A 23876-nucleotide genomic window follows, 5' to 3' on the forward strand; every position below is an offset into this window, starting at 1 on the left:
GCATGCACTCTACCCACCGCCTAGCTATTTTAAGTTTTGTTTTTTACAACATTTTTTTAGTCACCTTTTATACACCTAGAATCTACTTTTGTGTGGGGTGTGAGGTAGGAAATTAATGTTATTTTTTTCCAAATCGACAACCCATTGTTCTGCAACCTTTCCTTGAAACTGCATCCTTTTCTCAAAGAGGGGGTAATGCCACTTTTGACAAATATTCAAGATTCTCTATTTGTTCCATCAGGTTATTCTTCCTTCCCTGTGACTTAACGTACTGTCTATATTGTTATATTTTTATAGCGAGTCACCCTATCTGGAAGGTAGGCCTCTGCCTGCCCAGGAAACACACTGGGAGCTGGCTGTACTTGAGCTCTCACCCGAGTCCCACCCGTCCAAGAGGACACACACTGCAGGGAGGAGGACCCAGAAAGAGGCTGTGGAGCATGTGAAGCGTGTCATTAGGCAGTAACTGAGTGGGAGGTTGGAATCCTGAAACTGGAGATGAGTATCCAACAGCAGGGAACTGTGCTCTGTGGAGACCTGCAGGTTTTCAGAGAGTGCACACGTGTGTCCCATGAGAGATCCAGGCCTTGCGTGCCTGCCTACAGAAGGCCCTGTCCTCAGTCAGTGCCACCAAGTAAAACAGCAGCAACCGGGAGAGGAGTCCAGTTGATCCCAGTGACCTTTGCTCTGATAGATAATCAACAAGGTCCTACTGTGCAGCACAGGGAACCATATTCAATATCTTGTAATAACCAATAATGAAAAATAATATGAAAAGGAATACATAAACATATGACTGAATCATTATGCTTACACCAGAAATTAACACTACATTGTGAACTGACTGTATTTCAGTAAAAAACAAAACAAACAAAAAAATTTGCTCTGAAAACGAAGACAGCAATTCCATTTATAATACCACCAAGAAGAATAAAATACTTGGGAACAGGTTTAACAAAATAAGTAGAGAATTTGTACAGTGAATATTGTTGAAAGAAATTCAGGAAAGCCGAAATAAATGGAAACATGTTGCATGTTCATGGACCAAAAGACTTAATATCATTAAGCTCCTCTCCAAATTGATCTACAGATTCAGTGCAATCTATATCAAAATCCCAACTGACTTCTTTGCAGAAATTGACAAACTGGTCCTAAAATTCCTATGGAAATGCAAAGGATCAAGAAAGATGAAAACAATCTTGGAAAAAGAACAAAATTGAAGGACTCGCACTTCCTGATTTCAGAACTTACAACAAAACTACAATAATCCAAACAGTGTGGTACTGTCTTTTGGACAGACATACAGAGCAATGGAACAGAATTAAGAATCAAGAAAGAAACCCATACATCAATACTCAATTGATTTTTGACAAGGGTACCAAAACAATCAGTGGGCAAAGAATAGTCTTTTCAACAAATTCTCTCCCATAGACCCACGGTGACATCAGATCATTTCCTCCTATGCTGTCCTCCTTCTCACTCAGCTGACTGGGCGTTTCCCCCCTTCACACGCCCTTGGTCACTCAAGTCTGCCCTGATCACTGGGCATTTCCCCCAAGTGTAGAAAGGGGTGAGGCGGGCCCAGAGACCCTGTCCTAGGGAGACAGTAGTCACTCTGGGGGGGTGGTCACCTCCGGCCAGCTCTCTGGGTGTCAGGCACTGCTCCGTGATGGGGGGGCGAGGGGCATCATACCGGAAGGTGCATTTACTATGCATCTGGGAGGAGCACAGACCACTCAAACAGTGAGGTCTCTAGTCTCCCATCACCAGGGCAGGCAGGTCCAGTGAGCATCCATGGTGGACACAGATGAAGAACTCTTTAAGTTGGGGCAAGGAAGACCTGGGAGACTGGCCAACTCCATGCCTTCTTCCCCTGATCCAAACACCCAGGCTTCTGGAGAGGAAGGGCTGGACCCTGCAAGCCCATGAGTTCCTGCAGGGCCTGAGAGGGCCCAGCTCCCCTACTCGCTTCCCAGGGCTCCTGCCTCCACCACCGGGGCCCTGGCTTTATGCAGTTAGTGCCTGTCAACTTCATTTCCTGGGATGGAACAAAATTAATCCAGTGAGAAAAGAAATAAGAACAATGCCTTTGTTGACAGAGCAACGTCCCCCAAAGAGGAAGATGAGCTACTGAGAAACATTTCCATTGCACAAGTAGAGGAAATAAGACAGTAATAAGTAGCTAGTGTTGACTGTAAACAATAGGGTGCCAGGAGCTAGGATAAGAGATGGAGGCGAGTGAGAGCGTACCCAGGAGGGGTGCCTACAACAGTGTGGGCGCCTGGTGCGGGGAGTGCATGTGCCAGCATCACAGTTCAGTGAACCTCAGACACCCCATTATTTCCTGCACCATTCAGAAAGAAAATGCTTGGCCCACCGGATTTCAACACACCATTGATGATGCCTGTGGTCAGATTCAGCCATGGGGATAGAACTGCCCGAGGGAGAGAGCCAAGCATGGAAGAAGAGGGGAGCGTCTTCACAGCACCCTCTGTCTCCTCGTCTCTCCTCTCCACACCTCCCTCTCGCCACCTGCTCGCTGTCTGGAACACCTCCAACCATGGCCACCTCAGCAAGCTCCTACTTGAACAAGGCATCAAGCAAGTGTACATGTCCCTGCCTTTGGGTGAGAAAGTCCGAGTGTGTATGGCTGCGTGGACAGTACTGAAGAAGAACTGCCCTGCAAGGTCCTGACCCTGGACTGTGAGCCCAAGTGTATAGAAGAATTGCTGGAGTCAAATTTTGATGGCTCTGGTACCTTTCAATCTGAAGGCTCCAACAGTGACATGTATCTTGTCCCTGCTGCCATGTTTTGGGACCCTTTCCACAAGGACCCCAACAAGCTGGTGTTTTGTGAAGTCTTCAGGTACAACCGAAAGCCTGCAGAGACCAATGTTAGGCACACTTGTAAACAAATAATGGCCATGGTGAGCACCAGCGCCCTGGTCTGGAGTGGAGCAGGACTACACTGTCAAGGGCACAGGTAGGCACCCCTGCGGTTGGCCTCCCAGTGGCTTCCCTGGGCCCCACACTACTGTGTGGGAGCAGACAAAGCCTATGGCAGGGCTCACTGCTGGGCCTGCTTGTATGCCAGCATCAAGACGGGGGCATGCATGCCGAGGTCATGCCTGCCCCGGGGGAGTTCCAGATAGGACCCTGTGACAGAATTGACGTGGGAGAGCATCTCTGGGTGGCCCGTTTCTTCCTGCATCATGTGTGCGAAGACTTTGGAGTGATCGCTACCTGGGGTCCTAAGCCCATTCCTGGGAACTGGATTGGTGCTGGCTGCCACACAACTTCAGCACCAAGGCCATGCGAGAGGAGAATGGTCTGAATACACTGAATACACTGAGCAAGTGGTACCATTACCATATCTGGGCCTATGATCCCAAGGGGGGCCTGGACAATGCTCAGTGCCTAAGTGGATTCCACAAAACCTCCAACATCTACGACTTTTCTGCTGGTGTGGCCAATCGTGGCACTAGCATCCGCATTCTCTGGACTGTTGGCCAGGAGAAGGGTCACCTTGAAGACCATCGCCCCTCTGCCAACAGTGACCCCTTTGTGGTGACAGAAGCCCTCATCCGTACATGTCTTCTCAACGAAACTGGTGATGAGCCATTCCTGTACAAAAACTAAGTGGACTAGACTTGCAGCCATCAAACCCTCCCAATTCAACATCCCGCTCCCGCTCTTGCCCCCTCTCAACTGTCATAATAGGTGAAACTCAGACGGCGGAATATCAAGGTCTGTTTCTATTCAAAAAAAAAAAAAAAAAAAAAAAGAACTCCCCAAGGGAGAAGGGCAATAAGGACCAAGCACAGATGAAAAATGCACAGTCAACGGCAAGCCAAGGGCGCAAACAGGAGGAATTTATGTTGCACAAGTTTGGATGCTAAGCGTGACTGGAGAAGTTTGAGACAGGCTCCCGGGTAATCAACAGCAAATTGTGGGGATCTCTGAGCCTGGGTCCTGTTGTCTTGTTCCCACCAGTGGGGTCCTCTTTCTTAACTTTGTCCATGAACGTCTCAAATATATAATTATTGATTAGAGGAGTGATGCTTTTCAGACCAATAGCAGCACAAAAGTATTTAGGAGGAAAATAAAAAGAATACCGTATGGGAGTGTCAAATTTTTCCAAAGCAGAGCAGATGATGAAGGAAACTGGTTTGTAACTTCCAGAAGTTTTAAGGCAGAAAACATCTTGCTCTAGAAAGAAAAAAACAGATAATGAGGAGACAGACATTGGAATTAGACTAACAGGTTTTATTACATTTTTTAAAGTTTTTGTCATTTTCTTTTATTGAAGGTGTATAGTTGATGTATAATGTCATGGTAGTTTCTGGGGTACAGTAATGTGACTCAGTTATTTATATATATATGTATGTATTTATACATATATAGGTTGTTACAGGCTATTGAATATAGCTCTCTGTGCTGTGCAGTAGGACCTTGATGTCTACCGGGCTAACCAGGGTTTGAATCCTGACTCCAGTGGCAAAGCCCAAGCCTCTAAGCAGAGTGGATGTCATACAGGATTATGGGCTTGGAGAACGGCTGGAGGACTCCAGGGTTCCTACCCTTGTTCTCCAAGATGAAAAGGAGCAGCTTTGGAGGAAGGATCTGACTCTCTTATTATTTAAAATGTTTAATGCAAAATAGAGTAAGTTGCAAAAACTAAAAGGGCAATTGTAGAATCTCAGGGCCGGAAATGAGCTTAGTTAGATGTCCTTTTGCAAGGTCACTGCCACACGGGAAAATCTAGGGGTCCACCCTAAGCTTCCAAGGGTGTGGCCCTGTGTGAGAACACGCCCTGCTGGGTCGCCCTCTCTTCACCTGAAGCCAGGACCCTCCGCCCTGGATGGCACGTTTTCTCCTTGGTTTGCTGGCTCCTGCGCCTTGCCCTGACCACACACCAGAGTGCTCCAGGCCCCCTGCCTATGCCTTCTGAGCTACTTACTCTCATGGCTGTAACCTGAGTTCAGGCTCCCGCTCAGAAATGCAGCCAACATCAGGCTTGTATCTCTAGCTGCACCAGTCCCTGCCCTCCCGGGAAGCATCTTAATGCAGCTCTGTTCTCCCAGCTGCTCTGGGCAGACGCTTCGTGTCCGACTCAACCCCTTTCCTCTCAGCACATGGCACAGTCAGAAGCAAGTCTCATCCACCTTCAGGGCACATCCAAAGTGTGGGCACCCTCTCAAGGCCACCCCACCACCACTGCCAGGGCGTCGGCCTCCTCCTGGGTGGCTTCACAGACCGTTCTCATACAGCAAACCCACCAGGGCTTCCCCCTCACTCATGGTCAAAGCCACCAGTTGACAGTGGCCTCCAAGGACCTGCCCCATCTGGCATCTCTTTCCTGTCCCTCTTTGCCAAAGACCTCATGTCCCGCCACCCTCCTCGCCGGCGCTGCTCCAGCTAACCCTAACCCTAGCCCTCAGAGCAAGAACTACCAGGCCTGCGCCCACCTCTCGGCCTTTCCACTTGCTGTTTCCTCTGCCTGGAAAGCTTTACCTCCAAGATCTCTGCATGGCTTCCTCCCTTCATACCTGAACGGGTCGCTCTCCAATGTCAACTTCTTTCTTTTTAAAAAATTTTTTTTCTATTTTTTCCTTTTTTGTTTTGTTTTTTTCTTTGCTTATATTCCAATGTCAACTCCAAAGTGAGGCCTTCCTGAACACTGCCCTTAAAAGGGCAGACCTACTTTCACCCCTAGAAGTCCCCGTCCGCTCCTTTTTATTTTTCTCCGCAGCACTTACCACTCTGAGCCACAGTATAGCTTCCTTTACTTCTTTGATAATTGCTTGTCTCATGAAACTGAAATGTCAGCTGCAGGAGGACAGGGATTTTTGCTGCTTTTGTTGACGTCTAAACCCCAGTGCCTGACACAGGGCAGGGACTCACCGGTGTGTTCTGAGTGGGTTAGTTAAGGAAACGGGTGGGATGTGCCAAATGGGCTCAGTCCCCGGGGCGGGCGGGGCAGACAGAGGAAATGAGGATATGATAAACACACAATGCAGGGGAAACGAGCAGAGGCTCTTTCTTCAAGGGCCTCGCAGCTCTTCCAGGGGAGACAGCACCCACTTAGAGACCCCAGCGGAGGGACACAGCTGGGAGACCGAAGCGCAGGGAGCCCCTGAACAGGACAGACCGACCTGTCATTCTGTCACTTTTGCAACCATTCAGATTTCTGTACTTTTTGCATGTATTACCTATTCAGGCAATAAACTGGAAAAAATAAAAATCATAAGTAATGAGCCAAATGAGTAACCTGTGCCTTTATATGGTTGGTTCTACGTTAACATCAAGTCAGACACCTGGGTAAGTACAGATTTGCAAGGTAGGAAACACTTAACGCAATTTGCATTTATAAAACCAACTTGTTTGAATTTTTTTATACCAGGCATGCATCCGTAGTGACTTAAAAAAAAAAACAAACTCATTAGAAAAAAGCTGCAGTATTTATCATCCAGCTAAGTGTTAAAGCAGAAATAGAAGAAAAACTGACACGTTCCGTCAGAAGAAAAAATTGCCAGTGATTATCCTGTATCAGTGCCAAAAACCATCGGAATAGCGTCTCCCTTGGACAATTAGGATCGGTTCCTTCCTGCAGAAGTCATCCTCCACCCCCGGCCCCCTCAACGCTGTAGCACTTCCCTGTGGAGCTTAAATCCCAGAACAGCCGCCTCACTCAGGGCACATTTGCTGTGGAAACTATGTTTGGAAGTATCAGGTGTCTGACTTCTTTTCCTGGGCACACGGGCACTTATTTATAACAGGGGAGATTCTAAACTTGGCCCCTTGTCAGCACAGAAAAGTAACCACCATAGCACAGCTGCTGACTCGCCTCCTCCATTCTGTGAGCACAAGCTGAGGCAGAGCAGGCCGCCCAGACGCTGGGAAGCAGTTTATGGAAGACAAGTCCGGTCCCAGGACAGGGCACACGTGTAGACGGACCTGGGAAATACTCTAACAGGGTCAACAGGACATTAACTCCCCATCTGATGGGAGCCCTAACTGCCCGGTTATGTTTATTTACTCATTCACTTATTTATTTTAGGGGGGGGAGGTAAGCATGTGATCTACCTCTAAGCTCTACCCTCCCACCAAAGCGTTATGTTCTGTTTTTGTTTCTAAGGGGAAAATGGCCAAAAATATATCACCTACAGCTATAACTTGAAAAATAATTCCAAATGTTGAGATTTACTAATTGAAGTAGAAAAATGCCCCCAATCCTAAGTCCAGTATTTACTTTGTACTTATAATTCGAGCCTCATGAATAAAATATAAGACCTAAATGAGCACAGAAAGTGGAAAAGAGTAAAGACTTTGAGCAGTCGGGGCAAAAGATGGTGTTTAGAGTGATTCTGAGAGTAAAGCAAAGTTCTCTTTTACGAAACTGTCTTTGTAAATGCAGCCCCCGGGGAACAACGGATCATAAAGCCACTTGCCCATGATTATTGCATGACTGCCCCCAGCTGTACTTGTTCATAACTGCACGCACCTTTATGAGCTCAGTGTTGTCATGGTCCCCGTCATCGGTGTGCTGCACCACTGGGGATCATAAGTCCTTTGGCAAGTATTACGCCCAGGACACTTAAGCACCTTGCTAGGTCATTTCAGAGTGCAGTGTCTAGAAATGGGTGCCCAGGGTGCACATGTAAAATGATGCTCCCAGGGAGGCCTTTAAAAAAAATGTTCACATGAGGGTGGGTATAAAACCCTTAATAATTTTGCATTTTTTTGCCCATCGTGTGAAAGAGTGGACTGTGTAGATTTTAAAGGCTGGGATCTGCTGCCACCTCGTGTTAACATTGCTGTCAGTCATTTCAAAGCTGAGCTCAGAAGAAAGGAACTGTTTCTTCCTCCTCCCTCCTTGTCGCCCGCCCCAGTCACTAGGCTTTGGCATCTTTGCTTTTCCCCCTGTCACTGCAGTCGAGTTCTCATGCACGTCCTGCAGGAGGATCAGCTTGGTTGGCTCATATCCCATCTCTGGGCAAATTATTTAAGCTCTCTGGGCTTCAGATCCTCATTGGTCAGATGGGAACAGTAGTATCTGCTTCACAGGTTGTTCCGATTAAATGAGCTGATATACTGAAAACACTTCTGACAGTATCTGACGCGTGCAAACACTCCGTAAGTGTTAATTGTTATCGTGTAGCTCATTCCATGCAGAGTCCTTAACGGGAATACAAGTGTAGAAGACAGTCTATTTCACTTTCCATTTTGTGGTCAGAAGGCAGAAATTAGGTTCCATACAACAATTTGCGCCGATTACTTTGAGAAATCTATTCTGGCTAAAAAATTCTTTCCAAATATTTTCACCCCGTTTGTAGCTTATCTTTTGGTCTCTTAATTGTAGAATTCCATGCCTCTCCTGCTGACATGTGCTAAGACACATCACTGCAGTCAATCACCTTCAGCCCAAAGAAGCTGGAGGCCGTGTCATCCCACAGCAGTTAATCCGTTCAGGATTTTGAATAGGAAATTTCCTTTGCACTTGTATTGAGGTAGCCTGAGGCTGGAATCTGCGTGGGTGTGGAGGTCACTGCACCCTAACTTCGGACATCACAGCATGCAAAGTGACACATTTCCTATACTCAGACATTGGCTGTGCTCAGTGACTTCAGCGCCACACAAGTTTCTAATATACGCAGTGCTTTGACTTTTAATTCTTGGTTGAGTTAATTGACTTAAATTCATTAAGAAACATCAACTCTGCAGCAAAAGCTCATTTCCACAGCCATTCAGTGTTCAGTGACTGTTGGAGGTTCTCCTCATTCAGGAATCCGCAATTTTGGCCCTGAAGCCAGGTCACCACTGCTAAAGCCAGCAAACTGCTGTGTGGGAGGGCAAGTCAGGATTTTGGCTTCTATTTCTCCCCCGAAATTCCCGGAACTGATGATGGCTAAGCCCACAGCAAAGAAAGTACACCAGCGACACTCTTGGTTCACTAACACATGAGAGGCTTACATGTATTTTTTTTTTAATTTTAGGAATTTATATAGTTTAAAAAATTAACATACAGTAAACTTAGCATCTTAGGTTTGTATATTTTCCAAGTACTTGCTGGTGAATAATACCAACAGGCTTTCAGCACCACAAACTCTGCATTTGTCTAAGCGTTTCTCTGTTCTGCAGTTTTACCACCATCAATTGCAGCACATCTTGGAAGATTCCACTCCAGGTTGTACTGAATTTTTTCTCAACTGAAATTATTTTTGCTTGTAGTTTTCCCACACAGACCATGCAGAGGGCTAATTCTGTCATTTCTAGGGTGACAAGCCACCTGCGTCGGCCTGGGACCAAGGGGTTCCCGCAACATGGGACTTCCAGCACTCAGACCAGGCTGAGTTGGTCGTGCTTGCCCATCTGTCTTAGCACTGGTTTTCTGAATAATCAACTGAGCGGTATTGGTAACATCTTTCAACCCATCAAGCGCCAAGGAAAAATATTTAGTATCATTTGCCTCATTTTTAAATGGACTGTTTGTGTTGCTTCCTTTTTCCAAGCAAATATTCTTGCTCAAAGATTGCCTCTCTAAAAGTTTTTTACCTGGACATCTCTCTTCAGCTGCTGCAATCTAACAGTGTAACTACCTCATCACTGGCAGATGGCTATCCTTGCTTGGCCATCAAGTAAGCCACTCGGAAACTGTACAGCCTCGTTCTCGTTTGGGGGCGTCAAGAAATCGTGTGCTGAGATAACCCATTTAAAATTCTACTTCTTCCAGCCTTCACTTCCCTGTGAGTTGGGGACACTGTGATGAATGCTTGCTGAGTCGGGAATGTCATTGTATGTTGTATTTTGTAGCACAGCCAGAGGAGGGTCACTGCAAAACAGACACAATGCTTTGCCATCTAATTTACTAAAATACTCCACACCCCACTGTGAGCTTAAGTATGCTGTTTGAAGCCCACTTTTTCTTGTTTTGTTGTAATGGGTATGGACTGGTAATAAAATACATAAAATTCATGGTACCACGACCCTTGGGGCAAAGTATGTCACGCTGGAAACACACCACTGCAAATCCCAGAGCTGTCAGTGGCAGGACTCAGCTCTGAGGACCACACGTGGTCTCCATTGCAACTAAACCACAGCACCAAAGCAGCTGGAGACAGACAACATGCCAGTAAACATAGCCGTGGTCTAACAACCCTATATTCGTGGACGCAAATGTACATTCCATACCATCTTCACGTGCCATGAAATTTATTTCTTGACCTTTTCAACCATTTAAATACGTGAAACAAAACTCTGCAGTGAGTGAGGCTTGGACCACAGGATTGCTGGTTGCCTTGTGGTTCATAAGGTGACCCGTGATGTAGTCAAGTATGGGCCACATGATGATTTCCACCTCCATAAAATGCAAATTACTTAAGGTTATCACCTGTGGGCTTGCACAGTGGTCACTGGCATCACAGCCACCTCACGGGGGCGGCTGCCCTAAGTGCCCAGCTTATAGCAGTCTTTGAACAGCTGTTGTACCAATGAGACTGGGATTTACATCAGCACAAGCCTGACCTAATGTCCCATCTCCTGTGAATGGCCAGCCAGGCGGCCACTTCCCGTCACAGCAAGCGGCTGCCTGGAGGCCAGCACGAGGGGGAACGTCATTTCACTGTGTCGCTGACTTACTAGCCGCCCCACCTCACGGCAAACACACAGCCTGTAAACCGCCCGGCCCCACCTGAACCTTGTCTGTGGAGTAGTTCCTTTTTCTTTACAGCCGTTAGTAATGATCATATAGAACTGCAACACACACTCACGCCTCCAGGATATTTTAACTTCCCACTTAAGAATGCACTTTTACATAGCTGTGGTCATCCTGATTGTACAATTTATCTTTTCACCTTATTTGCTTCATATTACTGCATAACTTGCAAATTTTATTGGCTGAGGGGGCTTCCATTTGATTCCTGCCTGATTTCCTCCCTACAAAATCTGAAAATCAAACCCACTCCATCTTAACAGATTTTCTTCTGAAGATCCTATTCTAGTCCACAGGAAAACATTCTTTATACATACTTCTTATAAGAAGCTCCATTTCTTAAAAGAAATACCCATTGCCACGATACATGCTAAAGACAGAACCACTCTTCCAGGGAGTGAAATCCCCTGGGGTATATTAAACCTCCCCTGCATGTTACGTTCAGTGATGATGGCGAGGGAGGGGGGTGTACCCTGTGTAGGTGGCCTGGCCAGCTGGCAGGTCCCAAGTCCCACCTGCACACTTGCAGGTCAGGGAGGGGGCACTACCAGCCCACCCTGCTGTACATGTGTGTGTGACTGCACGTGCCCCTCATGGGATAAAACATGACCAGCTGCACGCAGAAGCTCAGCTGGTGCCTTCCCGGAAGGGTAAACCAGATGGCTTCCAGGTCAAGTCCAGAGATGGTTCAAAGAGAGAAGAGGAGCTCTGTCACTCATTCAACAAATACTGAACATGTTCTGTGCCAGCTACTCTTCTCGGGGTAAAGCACGTTCTCTGCATATACGTAAAACCAATTGTTTCACATGTTGTATCAGAACATCTGGCTCAGTATCTTATAAATTAAATATTTAACAAATATTACATGAAAAACTGGTGGCGATGAAAGTTTTTAAAGAACCTGAATGGCCAATACAAAAGCACACTTCAAGGGCATCAGAAACTTAAAGTTTTGCCCAAGAAGGCGAAAACCAACTGTTTTACTTCAAGACTCCCAAGTCCCACCTTCACACTTGCATACAAACAAAACATAGAAAAAGTTTATTTGGCGGTCACCGCTTCAATCTTGAAATACAATTCCAGACTGATGAGAACTGACACAAAATGGTGGTTATTAATTAATCCATGCCAGCCCACCCCAAACTAATCGAACATCAGTAAAAATGATCATATATACATAAGTGATCTCTGTTAACACCTGCACTGCCTTCTCACTCTCCACATCATTTAACTTCCAGCTTCAGCCATCTGATGGGTTAAATGTCCTTGGCCTAATAGAGAACCATGTAGATGGTCAAGCAAGATTTCACTTTATTTATTTGATGGTAACAAAGTTCAGTACTTAAACTAGTGAACTTCTATTGAGGCAGAGTAGCCAGACAGCTAAGAAAGATGCAAAAAAAAAAAAAAAAAACTATAGAGGAGACCAGCACAAGGCAGTGTGGGCCTGGCTCTAAGCTGGCAGGCACCTTGGACCTCAGCAAGGGCAGGTAAATTAAGCTAAAATTAGACTGTCTTTCTTGTTGACTTGAATCAACAGTTTTTTCCTCCAAAAATTTTGTTACTGGCTGCATTCCATTTATCTAGTTAAATGCAAGTAAAATTACATGTTTCAGAAGAACTACATTCAGAATCACTGATTGGCTTTTCTTCGTCTTTTCTTCCTTGAACCTTTAGGTGTCTGAGCCGCTGGTGTCTCTTCTGCACCAGACACGGGCTGCTTGAAGACGATTTCGTCATCCTTATCATCAGTCATTGCAGCTGCTTCGGATTTTCGTTTCTCTAAAAATGTTGGTGTACAAACTGGTGTGGGGCCCTGGATTCAACAAGTCAAAGGTTACAACACATAAATGTGGGGAGATGCTATGAATGGCCCCCTCAGTACCTCTCCTCTATTTTTACAAGTCATGCATGCTATCTCCATGTTTCAGGGATACAGCAGCACAAAATCAAGAGCTCGGGTGCTTTTCACACTTGATGTGGAGAATCACAATTTAGGAACACAGTATGCTCACGGTCAGGCATTGGGTCGAAAGCCCTAACCCTACTTTCATAAAGACAGCAGCCGCATTTCCCTCTGCTGACTCTTTCACTGTGCTGAAAAGGTAAAGACGGCAATAAACTTGTATCTCCTGAGTCACCAGTAAGGATTTGCCAGAAAGTCACAAGATTAAATGTAATTTCAACAATGTCATAGCAGAAACTGCTTTTCCTCTTTCAAACTGCAATATCCAATATGCCCAGAATACTGAGGGTAGTTGTACCTGGCTATCCACAGTCTTCTCAGGGGTGTTGGGAGTGACTGAAGCCTCTTTCTTCTTCCCGCGTAAAGCCTTCGATAAATTTTAAGAGACTTCATCAATCTGTGTTACTTATTGCCTATTGAATATATCAGCCTTGAATATATTTCCCCATTTATCTTCCTCTAATATCTGACATGTAATACGAGAAATGAAAAATTTACCTGGCGCTTTCTGGAATTTCGAAGATCTGAGTTGGAAGCATTTTCCTCATTTTTATGTAAAATCTTAAGGAAACATAAAGAAGTTATAAACTAGCAGTCTCATATATTTACATTTTAAAACTCACCACTGCATCCTTGTACATCCGTAAATCCTCCCTAGATGACAGAGCATTTCAATTTAAAGAGAAAAATCTAGAATGATCCTAAGTAACGGACAGCATCCTGGAAGGGTGGATCTGGGAAGAGGGTGGAAGGCAGGCCCTGGAGGTTGTCCTGGCTGGTTTAGTCCAACCAGGCGACACATGGGCTACAGGAGGCAGTTCTTGCGTGCCTGCCTTTCCAGCTCCTGAACGGTTCACCAGAGGGTCAGGGCCCAGGAACTATGATGCAGGCATCTGTCACTACCAGGCCATACCTGTCACCTCACACTTGTCAGAATGGCCACCATCATCAAAAAATGCTGGAGAGGGTGCAGAGAAAAGGGAACCTTCCTACACTGTTGGTAGGAATGGAAAGTGGTGCAGTCACTATGGGAAACAGTAAAACAGTAGTTCTAAAAACAGAACTACCACATGACCCAGCAATTCCACTCCTGGGTACATATCTGAAGAAAATGGAAACACTAGTTTAAAAAGATACACGAACCCCAATGTTCACAGCAGCACTATATAGAATAGGCAAGACATGGAAGCAACCGAGATGTCAACAGATGGACAAAGAAGATGTGGTACATACACCCAATGGACTACTACTCAGCTGTAACAGGCTCCCAGATGCGGAGATCAAACTAGTGCTTACCGGTGGGGGGAAGGGAAGGGGGGCAAGAAGGGGGTAGGGGGTTAAGAGGTACAAACTACTATGTATAAAATAAGCAAGGATACAGTGTATAGCAAAGGGAATATAGCCAATGTTTTATAATAACTATAAGTGGAGTATAATCTATAAAAATACTGCATCACTATGTTGGACACCTGAAACTAATATCGTATCATAAATCAACCACACTTCAATCAAAAAGAAAATAAATCAATACAACCAGGAATGAGGCCCAAGGACGGCAGTGCAGTCTTCTAGCTTTTGGATGAGGTTAAAAGACTGAATAAACTCGGGAATAGATACCATTTCTCACCAACTGAGTAGCTTTTAGGAAATAAGCTGATAGGGTCTATGGAAGACCCAAAACAATCTCAAGATTTAGTCAAGAAAACAAATAGGGTCTCCACCTGTACTCCCCACACCCTGATGACCGCGTTCTTGGTTTGTGGCAGAAGATGCAGAGCTCTCCTAACTGCGGAAGACCCAGCATGGTCTCCTTGTTGAATAAGCAAGGAAATAAATGGGATGAAAATCTGTTACTCATTCATGTAAGCAGCTTTGCTATATTTCAACTATATTTAATTCACAGAATTGAAGCCTACTGGTTAATTCTGACATAAACTTTAGCAATCTTTCTAATTTAAAAGAACAGGAAACAAAACCTAACTAGGATGGCATAAAAAGGATGGTCAATTTAGTCTTGGTGTTTACTGATAACAAATAATAAACCAAACATTTAATTCTGGTAATAACACCTTTACTGGTAATCTTCAAGCATTATGGGTTTTGCTTAAACAGGATTTAACTTCAATAATCTAAAATTATTAAATCAGGAAAATTTTACAAATCAGCAAATTTTACAAATCAGGAGTTCCCTTTTCTGTATAGTGGAGAATAGGATCTGCTCTGACAAACTTACAAAGAAAGACCTACAATGTAATGTTCTAAAGATTTAGTCAAAATCTAGTATGTTAGATACTTTATACATAAAATCATAAACGTTATAACTGGTGAGGTACAAAGCAAGAGACACTTGGTAAAGAAATACTTACTAATGAAGGGAAATCATAATTAATTCCCTTTTTAGCTAATTTCTTCCTGAGTAATTTTTCCTTTTGTTTAAATCGCTCCTCCATCCGCAGCTTTTGAAGAAGTGTCCGATTCTGATTATACCGTTTCACTGCTGGGTATGACGGCCTTTTAAATGGCATATGCCACTCTCTAAAAAGCTCTTCATGTACTTTTTCAGGTGGTAAAACATGACCTAGAGTTTAAAAGAAAAGAAAAAATTTTTCAACCAAGTAGGAGGGAAAGGATTTTAATGTTACCTTTAGAATTCCCCGTGTGATTCCTCACAGCGTAATCAAAAGGAGGCATCTCCTATTTAAATGGAGAGAAGAATGAAGCAGGTACCCAGAGGAAGGTCACACAGTCAACAATTATTTACCAAACACTCCCTGCGCACCAGGACCCGCTGGCTCCAGGAGCAAGGATGCAGCAGTGGACAAGACGAGCGTTACAGAGGAGTGTTGGTGCCTCAGGTCTCCAGGGCTGCTGAAGCTAAGGGGCCCAGTGTGACAGAAGCTCCTCCCTTCCAGCTCCAATCTTCCGGGCCCCTGCCTGGGACTGAGGCAGCTCACTGCTTATTAGCATCTTCCTGCTTAAGGGCCCTTTCCTGGCTCTGGAAGGATGCTGGGTGTGACATGCAGGGAGCCAAAACCCACGGACCCAACCCTCCACCTGTGATAGATGGGGAGCTGGTAGACAAACACCCCAGGGCCCTGTTGTCAGCTGGAATAACTGTCTCCCAGCATTACCAGCAGGAAGTAGCCCAGTTGCGCAAGTGGTAACCTGCCTGCTAACATACCCTTTCCTGACTTCCTTCCCCTGTCTCACGCCTCCACTCCTTGCAAATATTTTCCTGGCGTGACCTCTAAGATAAACTATTCTCATAAAGAAAAAAAAAAAGGGAAGACATGGCTAATCTCAGTGACACGAGAGTTCAGAACCTTTGCACCACCTCTCAAGAGTCAGCTACAGCAGCACAGCACTGATCTCTCATATGTGGCCCCTGATACCTGGGTCATGTACCCAGCCTGTTTCATCCTGGCCAGAGCCATGTTTCTAACGTGTGAAGGAACTCAGGACCTCAACGAGGCTCCTGGGACTCTCACAGCAATGGGAAGTGAGCTAGAGAGGCTACCTGGGCAGTTCTGCAGCGCGTGAGCAGATGCGTGTGACCTGGGCACTAGGATGGTCACCCATCACAAGCACAGGGAGGCCAGAAACTCAGCTCTGCCTCCGGAGGCACCAGCTCCAGACGGGGGTGCTCTGGGAACGCAGCGTTGGTGGGCAGCTGCACTCTCTGCAGGAGGAACCTCGAATCTGGTGCCGCCACTCCTCTCCTCCCCACGGCTTCTCTTGTGTGCGAGCTGCAGCCAATGCCACTCAGACGGACTGAAGTGTGACTCTAACCCCGCGTGTTACCTGTCTAGACCCCATGAACCGTCTCCTGCTGTCCTCGGGATATGCCCCGAACTCCCAGGTAGTACGAGGCCTCCGATAACCTGACCTCCCTCCGTCCACTTCTGCTCCCCGCCCCTCGCAGCCACCACTGCTGTTCATGCAGCCAGGACGGTCTCAGCCTCCACCCCCACCGCTCCACCTGGCCCCACTGTCACTTCATCTTCAGGCCTCACCTTAATCCTCACCCTCAGGATGCCCCCTATTCACCTGAGTCACCTGTCCCAGTTCCGTCTCAGCATAAAAACAGAGCCCTTTCTAGAAGATTCAGAAATCCCAACCAGAACCTGTCTGGAAAAGGCACTCACCCCAGGAGGAAGTGGGACACCCACGGAGCTGAGCAGCGTGTCCCCCCCCCCGCCTGCCCCGATCAGCAGCAGCATCCATGTGATCCCACAGGTAAAACATGAGAACTTACACTTCAAGAGTCTTTCACCAAAAAGGTAGTTGTTCATTGTTTCAGCAGCTATTTTGGCAACATCTTCAGACTCAAACTCCAAGAAGCCATAGCCTTTGCTGTTTCCAGTCTGCAATGGAAAGTCCACCATAAAAAGCAGAACAACTACATTCTAACGTGTCATTAAATTTCTAACATGTCATTAAATTTCTAACATGTCATTAGTTTATACGACGTACGTTAGACCCCTTCTCAAATAACATTATGACATTTTAATTCCAACTTCAAACCACAGTGTGGGAAATGTTATGGGGAAAACTGGATCCAAAATAGTCTGAACATGCCACTGATTTGGGGGTATTCCCAGAATTTTGGCTACATACAATAAATACATAATTACACTGGGGATTTATAACACAGCAACACCCCGTCATGAAGGACATGTGGTTGACCCCACAGTCCTCTGCCTGCTACCCTTCTCACTGGTAGGCATGTTATCTGCCTATCAAAAGTACCAGGAGCCAGTGTAACACCTCACAAAGAAAGCAAGTAATGTAATTCCCATTTCACACATAACGACTGAACTGAAATTAACTGCTCAGTGTCTCCAAGCTAGTCAGTAAAGTACTGCACTCACTTTCATGTTTACTAAGTAGTAACTGGTTGTCTTCATAGTTGGGGGCCAAGGACCAGTGCCAAGACTGTCTGAAATGCGTGTCCTGGGTTCCTGGCCTCCACACCACAACACAAAGTGGATTTTCTCGCCGATCTTGGTGACACAAATTCGAGGGTCTGAATGCCCAGGTGTGGGTCCTGCCTCTGACACTTACTTAGGTAAGGAATGTTAAGCCCCCGTTTTTCTTTCTATGAAATGGGAGTAAACTAGCCACTCTCACAGAGTAACTGTGAAGACATGAACTAACCCGCGAGTGCCCCACATGCTGTCGTCAGGTGCTCAGTATTCCTGCAAGACGGCAGGGAACACCGCTCCAGACCTGCTCCTGTGGCCCAGGGTTACTCTGGGTTATTCTGAGCTGAAGACCACTGGGAAACATACAAGAGTTCTCTGCCCTGCCCTTATTTACCAGCAGGACCTCAGTTTACAAAGGTGTCTTCCTTCCCGTCTAGCAGAAAGGCAAAAGTCAGCCTGCACTACGAAGGCTATGAAGCAGACCGTATCCATCACTGGCCTCCGTCGACGTGCAGCCCAACCAACCCAAAGCACCTCCCCTGGTTCCTCCTCCAAAACCTCCTCGCTCCATTGCTAAGCTGCTGTGGAGGCCCAGGTTCTAACCAACCCTTCGGGTCACTCATCTCTGAGCGCTCCTATGTGTAAGCGTACTTTCTCGGGGTCTGTTTTACTCTCATTAATCCATCTTCTGTCAGTCCAGTTTACAGGGTCCCAGCCAGAGAATCTAGGAGGGGAGGAGAAAAAGTTTTCCTCCTCTGCAGTTCCAATTCTCAGTGATGACAACTAGAAACACCTCCCAATCCTGTATTAAACAACATACTCTTGGATATGGATCAGAATTGCTGATGAGATTCTAGAAGAAACCACATAAGAGGTGCCTGGCTTAACAGGGTTGGGAGCCAGTGGGCTCATTTCTGCACCAGCTGCACCACTAACAACTTGGTTGTAACAAGTGTCCGAGACTCAAGTTTAGTTTTCTGCAAGAGGGCAATTTTGGTAAAAATTTACATGTCTGACAATCCTTCTAAAATCCCACCTCTCAATCAGTAGGGAAAGATGGAGTGTAAGAGACACTATGAAATCCAGTTCAATGTACCACACTGTGAACCTTCTGAAAAGTGATCTGAAAATACTTATCAAGTGTCCAAAAAACCAAAACCTTTACCCAGGATTCCCAGAATGTTGGAAACACCATGCGAATAGTCAAAATTGGGGTAAGTGGGGAGGCGGGAGCTGCAGCAAAGCTGGAAATGATACATCAGAGTGCATCTCATCAAGGAGCAGGCTTTATGTAAGACACCTGGCCAGAGCTTCTTTTCAAAGAAGCCAATGACAAGAATAACAGAACAAGCAGAAAGAGCCACAGACTGTTCTAGTCAGGATGAAGAGCTTGGACAACTAAACACCACACACACACCTTGACAGATCCCAGACCAGGGAGACTGCAGGGGACGGTGGGGGAACGGGTGCGTCATCACACTGTGATTACGCAGCGGATGTCCTTGTTCTTAGCAGGGTTACCACGATGCATTTAGCATCAAAGCATTATGGCTGCCACTTTCCTCACAGGCTCAACAGAACGAAGAGGCGTGCATGTTTCTCTAGATGTGGAAAGCGGTGACGCTAACATGTCAGGACAGTAACAATGGGTGAATGCAGGGGAGGGGTGCTCATTACACTGTTCTTCTGGGCACCCTGAGACATTTTCAAAACACAAAGCTGGGGAGATGGCAACTATACTGCAACACAGGAAAACATTTACAAAATAACACCCCGCAGATGATGAGGGAGAAGAGCTTTCAAAAAAGGTAGCAATAAGGGCAAAAATATGAACAGGCAGTTCACAGATGGCGGATAAACCAACGATACTCAACCTCACTAAGAATAAGACATCTAAAGACCACCAGCATTCTAGTCTCAGTCATCACAAAGATATGCTGTAAAGCATTATATTTCAAACTCAGAGCCTGACCTTTTAGAGGGCAACAAAATCAATTTAGTAGCTCAGAAAAATATCTTTAAAAAAACTGAATAGCAAAGTAAAGTATCACCTCACGGGACTTTTACTTCAGTTACGTTTATGTACATATACATGTGTGCTGGCTTGTGCTGTAAAACTTATTTCTTAGTGTGGATCAAAAGTCTGAAAAATATGATTCTAGAGCAAGGTGCCTACACCTGCACAAAGAATGTTCCCAGCAGCTTCACCTGTAAGATTGAAAAACTGAAAAAAAAAAAAAAAAACCCTCATGCTTGACTGGAGGTGGTAAAACAAACTTCAGAACATCAAGCAGAGGGGCACAGCAATGACAACACACCAGGGGCACTTAAAATTCTCTTTAATGCTGAGACGTTCTCGATAACATGAAACTTAATACCTAACTAGCAGATGATGGATGCATCCTATCCCCTTACATGCCAAATCAAATCTAAATTTAACTCTGATCTGTTACAACTCAAGTGGGAAAATGTGGAAAAACTGTGTTAATGAGATTCCTATAACAAGAGCACTATGGTTACAACCAAAAAAAGTATGTGTGTGGGAAGAAAAGAAACAAACCACACAAACCTTTAGTAGGAGGTAGGTGTGATATAACCGTAACATTTACATGTTCATTACCTCATTTCATCTTCTGTTTGATACTCCTAGGAGGTCGGTGCTATTTTATTTGTATCATACAAATCTGAAAACTGAAGTATGGAAAGGTATGTAAGCTGTCCAAATCACACAACCAGTAACCCATAGAACCAGGCCTCAAACCAGTGTCCTTGTTCTTAACCACCCACTCGACAGACCTGTGCTGCCCTAGGGACACTAGACATCAGAGCAAGAAGAGTCAACCAGAGGAAGACGTATGAACCTGTTCCTGAAACTGAAGTTCATGCACACCTGGAGTAGCAGCCACAGGATGAGCAAGATTAATTTAACAGGATTGTCAATTTAATTTGAGGACTTAAGGCAATAACCTTTTTAAAAAAATATATATAGTGGAACAAACATTTTCAGGAATACTGATTTTGCTCTTGTGGCCACTTCAGGTTCTAGACCTGATCCAAACCCTTTCTGGAGCGAAGTATGATAAGTGATAACACATGAACACATTCCATAAACTGTCAAGGAGGAAATACTTTTGGAAAATAAAAACAATCTAATTCAGTACAGATGTCTTACCTTTTTACTCCTGGACAGTCTGAATCTTGTAACAGTGCCGAACTGGGAGAAATACGCTCGGATCTGGGTTTCGTAAAGCCATGGGGGTAAGTGGCCCACATAGATTACTCCAGGAGTAGGTTTTTCTTTCACCTGTCGCTGAAAATGCACACCAAAGTGTTTGTTCAGGGTTTTTTGCAGGGGCGGGAATTAGGTTTACTTTCTTTTTTAAAATAGAGGTACTGGGGGTTGAACCCAGTACCTGTGCATGCTCAGCAGGCGCTCTACCACCGAGCTATTACTCTCTTCTCCCAAATTTTTTAATAAAAAAAATTACAACAAAACTTGCAAAAGTCCTTATTCTCAGTATAAGACAAGAGATCCAGAATCTACCCTGTATTTCCACTTACCACAACAGCAACTAAAGCATTAGCTGTTTAAGACACAGAAAACAAAGTTATGGTTACCAGTGGAGGAAGGGAGTGGGAAGGGATAAATTGGGAGTTAGAGATTTGTAGACACTAACTACTATATATAAAATAAGCAAGTTTATACTGTATAGCACAGGGAGTTATATTCAACATCTTACAGTAACCTAAAATGAAAAAGAATATGAAAAGGAATATATGTATATGTATGGATGACTGAAACATGATGCTGTACACTGGAAATTGGCACAACATTGTAAACTGACTATACTTCAATAAAGAAATTAAAAAAAAAAGAATTAGCTGATTACTGTCTATCTCCCCACCAGGACAATGTCAAGCAGTGGATCAGAGCCAGGGCAGAGTAAATGCTCAGTAACTACACGCTGAACCGATGGATGAGCAAGGAAATCGTTGAACACGTGATTTAAATTCTTCCGGCCTAGGAACTCCACATAAACGCGCTCTTGAACTTTGTACGCAGACGTCGTTCACTCTCACCCACTAACCCAACGCTTTTAAACGTTTGTCAACGTCCAGGACGCCGACCCACCTTCCAGCATCTCAGTCCCCGCGCCCGTCCTTCCACATAAGACTGTCTAAGCTCCCCACACGTGCGTCTTACGCTAAAACCCGGGCAAACGTAACTTGGTGTCAAGGCCCCTCGGCAGCAGGTATTTCAAAACCGCTGACCCGGCAACAAACCCCCAACTTGGGGGCTCGGCCGCAGCAGGGCGGCTGCGGTCTGCCGAGCGGCTGTGGGGCCGCCCGTCCGCGGAGGACGCTGAGGCCCGCACGGCCCGACCCCGTCCGCCGCCGCCCCAAGGCGTCCTGGCCGCGGCGGCCGCTCACCTTGGTTGCGCGCCGGCGAACCTGCGCCACCTTCTTCTGGAACTTGTCGTCCTCCTGCGGGTTCAGGGACAGGAGAGGCTTGGCCGGGCCAGAGAAGGCCGCCATTCTGTAAACTCCCAAGCCGACGCGTTCCACGCGGACGCCCGGAAGTGCTGGGCCCTCAGCTTCTCCAAAGCGGAAGTGAGGGCGGAGCTTGGAGCGCGGCGCGGAGGCGGGGCCTGGATGGGGCCGGGCGTGGCCTGCGAGCTCGTGCGCCCCCTGCCGGCTGAGTGCCTGGCCGCGCCCTCACACCTGCTACCTGCCTGAAATGACAAAAGGTAACTTGTTCACAACTCCTTGCGGCCAGCCAATTTCAAGGAGGGGTAGAGATTAAAATAAACTCCAAAACAGTGCTCGTGCTAACCGTTCTTTAATTCTTTTTTATTTTCCTTCTTTCATCCACTGTTCCTGTGCTGCTGCTCTTGGGGACTTTCGACTAAGCGGGTGGCTGGCGCTGTGCGTGGGGGAGAAGAGCCAGTGGGGCAGAGGAACACTCTGGGAAGGCCTGCGGAGGAGGTGGTGTAGGAGCTGAGGCCGGAAGGCTGGAGGGGGCGGTGTGTGCAGACCGGGAGCCCGCAGAGCAGGCGTGAGAACCCGGGGACACAGGGACAGTGTCCTTAGGGCTGGAAAGAAGGAACTGGCCAGTGTGGTCGCAGCTCTGTGAGGACAGAGGACCAAGGGTGCGGCTGGACCGCCAGGGCTCTGCTTATCAAAGTGTAAGCTTGGGTTTTATTGTATATACAAGGAGGTGTCGGGGTTTTAAGCAAGGCTGTGGCTGTTTAATACCTTCAAGTTCCGTTCTAGGAAGGGCGGGAGGTGAGTGGCAGAAGGGCGGGAAGAGGAGGCAAAAGCGCTAGTTCAAGCTAGCTGATCTGGGGAGGTTGTCGACTGAAAAAAATGCACAGCCGAAAGTTGGTAATTAATGCTTTATTAGTTGAATTTACGGAGGACTTAAGCTCAGGATACAGCCTCTCAGACAGCTCTGAGGGACTGTTCTGAAGAGGTAAGGGAGGAGAAGGGATGTACAGGAGTTTTTGCAAAACAAAAGCAAACACACACACAAAAAAACCCAGGTTGTCAAACATCAAAGGATTACTGTTAATTAAAGAAAACCAAACATTTTAAGTTAATGAATCTAGCACTTTTGCATGTACAGGAAGATGCAAGAGTCTGGACTATCTGAAATTATTCCTTTGAGATGCACTTTACAGGTAACTATATTCAACAGCTTGTAGTAACCTGTAATGAAAAAGAATATATATGTATAACTGAATCACTATGCAGTACACCAGAAATTAACACAACGTTGTAAATCAACTCTACTTCAGTTAAAAAAAAAGGTATGCACCTTAACTATCTAGGGCCAGTATCCGGTCCTTCTCTGTCCTGAATCCCCTGAGTGTGTGTGGTTGGGGAGGGGTGGCTGCAGTGGCTGATGGCTTGATGGTCATCATCCCTTGTTTACTGAAGTGATGGATGACATTCTTTGTCCACACAGTGTTCTGGGACGGATGGAATTGGAGTCAGGCTGGTGCCTGGGTGTGTGTGCGGGAAGGGTGGTGCTAAGCCTGAAAGTAGCGTGGTGGGGATGGCCTGCTCAGATGGGCCAGCCTGTTTCCCCTGGGAGCTACTTTGCTCGCCTTCACCCCAGTCGCTCTGGAGGACTGTCACCCCTCAGGGAAGTCTTCTGTCCCCGTAGCCCAGGTCAGCTCTTTGTACTAATTGCTGTCTTACAGCTGTTTCATGAATGGTCTGGGTTCTCAGGAGTGTGGGGCCAGAGCAGTTCTTTCTCAGGACCCTTTTC

At 46.1% G+C, this 23876-nt stretch overlaps 1 protein-coding gene and 1 pseudogene across 2 annotated transcripts; one reads left to right on the top strand and one right to left on the bottom strand.

Annotated features, from left to right (window-relative positions):
• Positions 1–855: 855 nt before the first annotated feature.
• LOC102524217 lies at positions 856–4383 on the top strand (annotated as a pseudogene).
• A 7346-nt stretch (positions 4384–11729) lies between these two features.
• Positions 11730–22207, bottom strand: NIFK (nucleolar protein interacting with the FHA domain of MKI67). Of its 2 annotated transcripts, XM_032479287.1 has the most exons (7): positions 22034–22205; positions 20775–20912; positions 16933–17041; positions 15044–15255; positions 13176–13238; positions 12976–13044; positions 11730–12527 (listed from the first exon to the last, which is right to left on the bottom strand). In XM_032479287.1, the coding sequence occupies exons 1-7, from the start codon at positions 22136–22138 to the stop codon at positions 12345–12347; spliced, it is 879 nt and encodes a 292-aa protein (XP_032335178.1). In that variant the 5' UTR covers positions 22139–22205; the 3' UTR covers positions 11730–12344. The 2 variants fall into 2 exon arrangements, with proteins under 2 accessions (XP_032335178.1, XP_032335179.1); XM_032479288.1 differs by lacking the exon at positions 12976–13044 and having other exon boundaries at positions 22034–22207.
• Between the last annotated feature and the right edge of the window lie 1669 nt (positions 22208–23876).

Source organism: Camelus ferus, chromosome 5 (genome assembly GCF_009834535.1).
Source record: "Camelus ferus isolate YT-003-E chromosome 5, BCGSAC_Cfer_1.0, whole genome shotgun sequence".
Lineage (NCBI taxonomy): Eukaryota > Metazoa > Chordata > Mammalia > Artiodactyla > Camelidae > Camelus > Camelus ferus.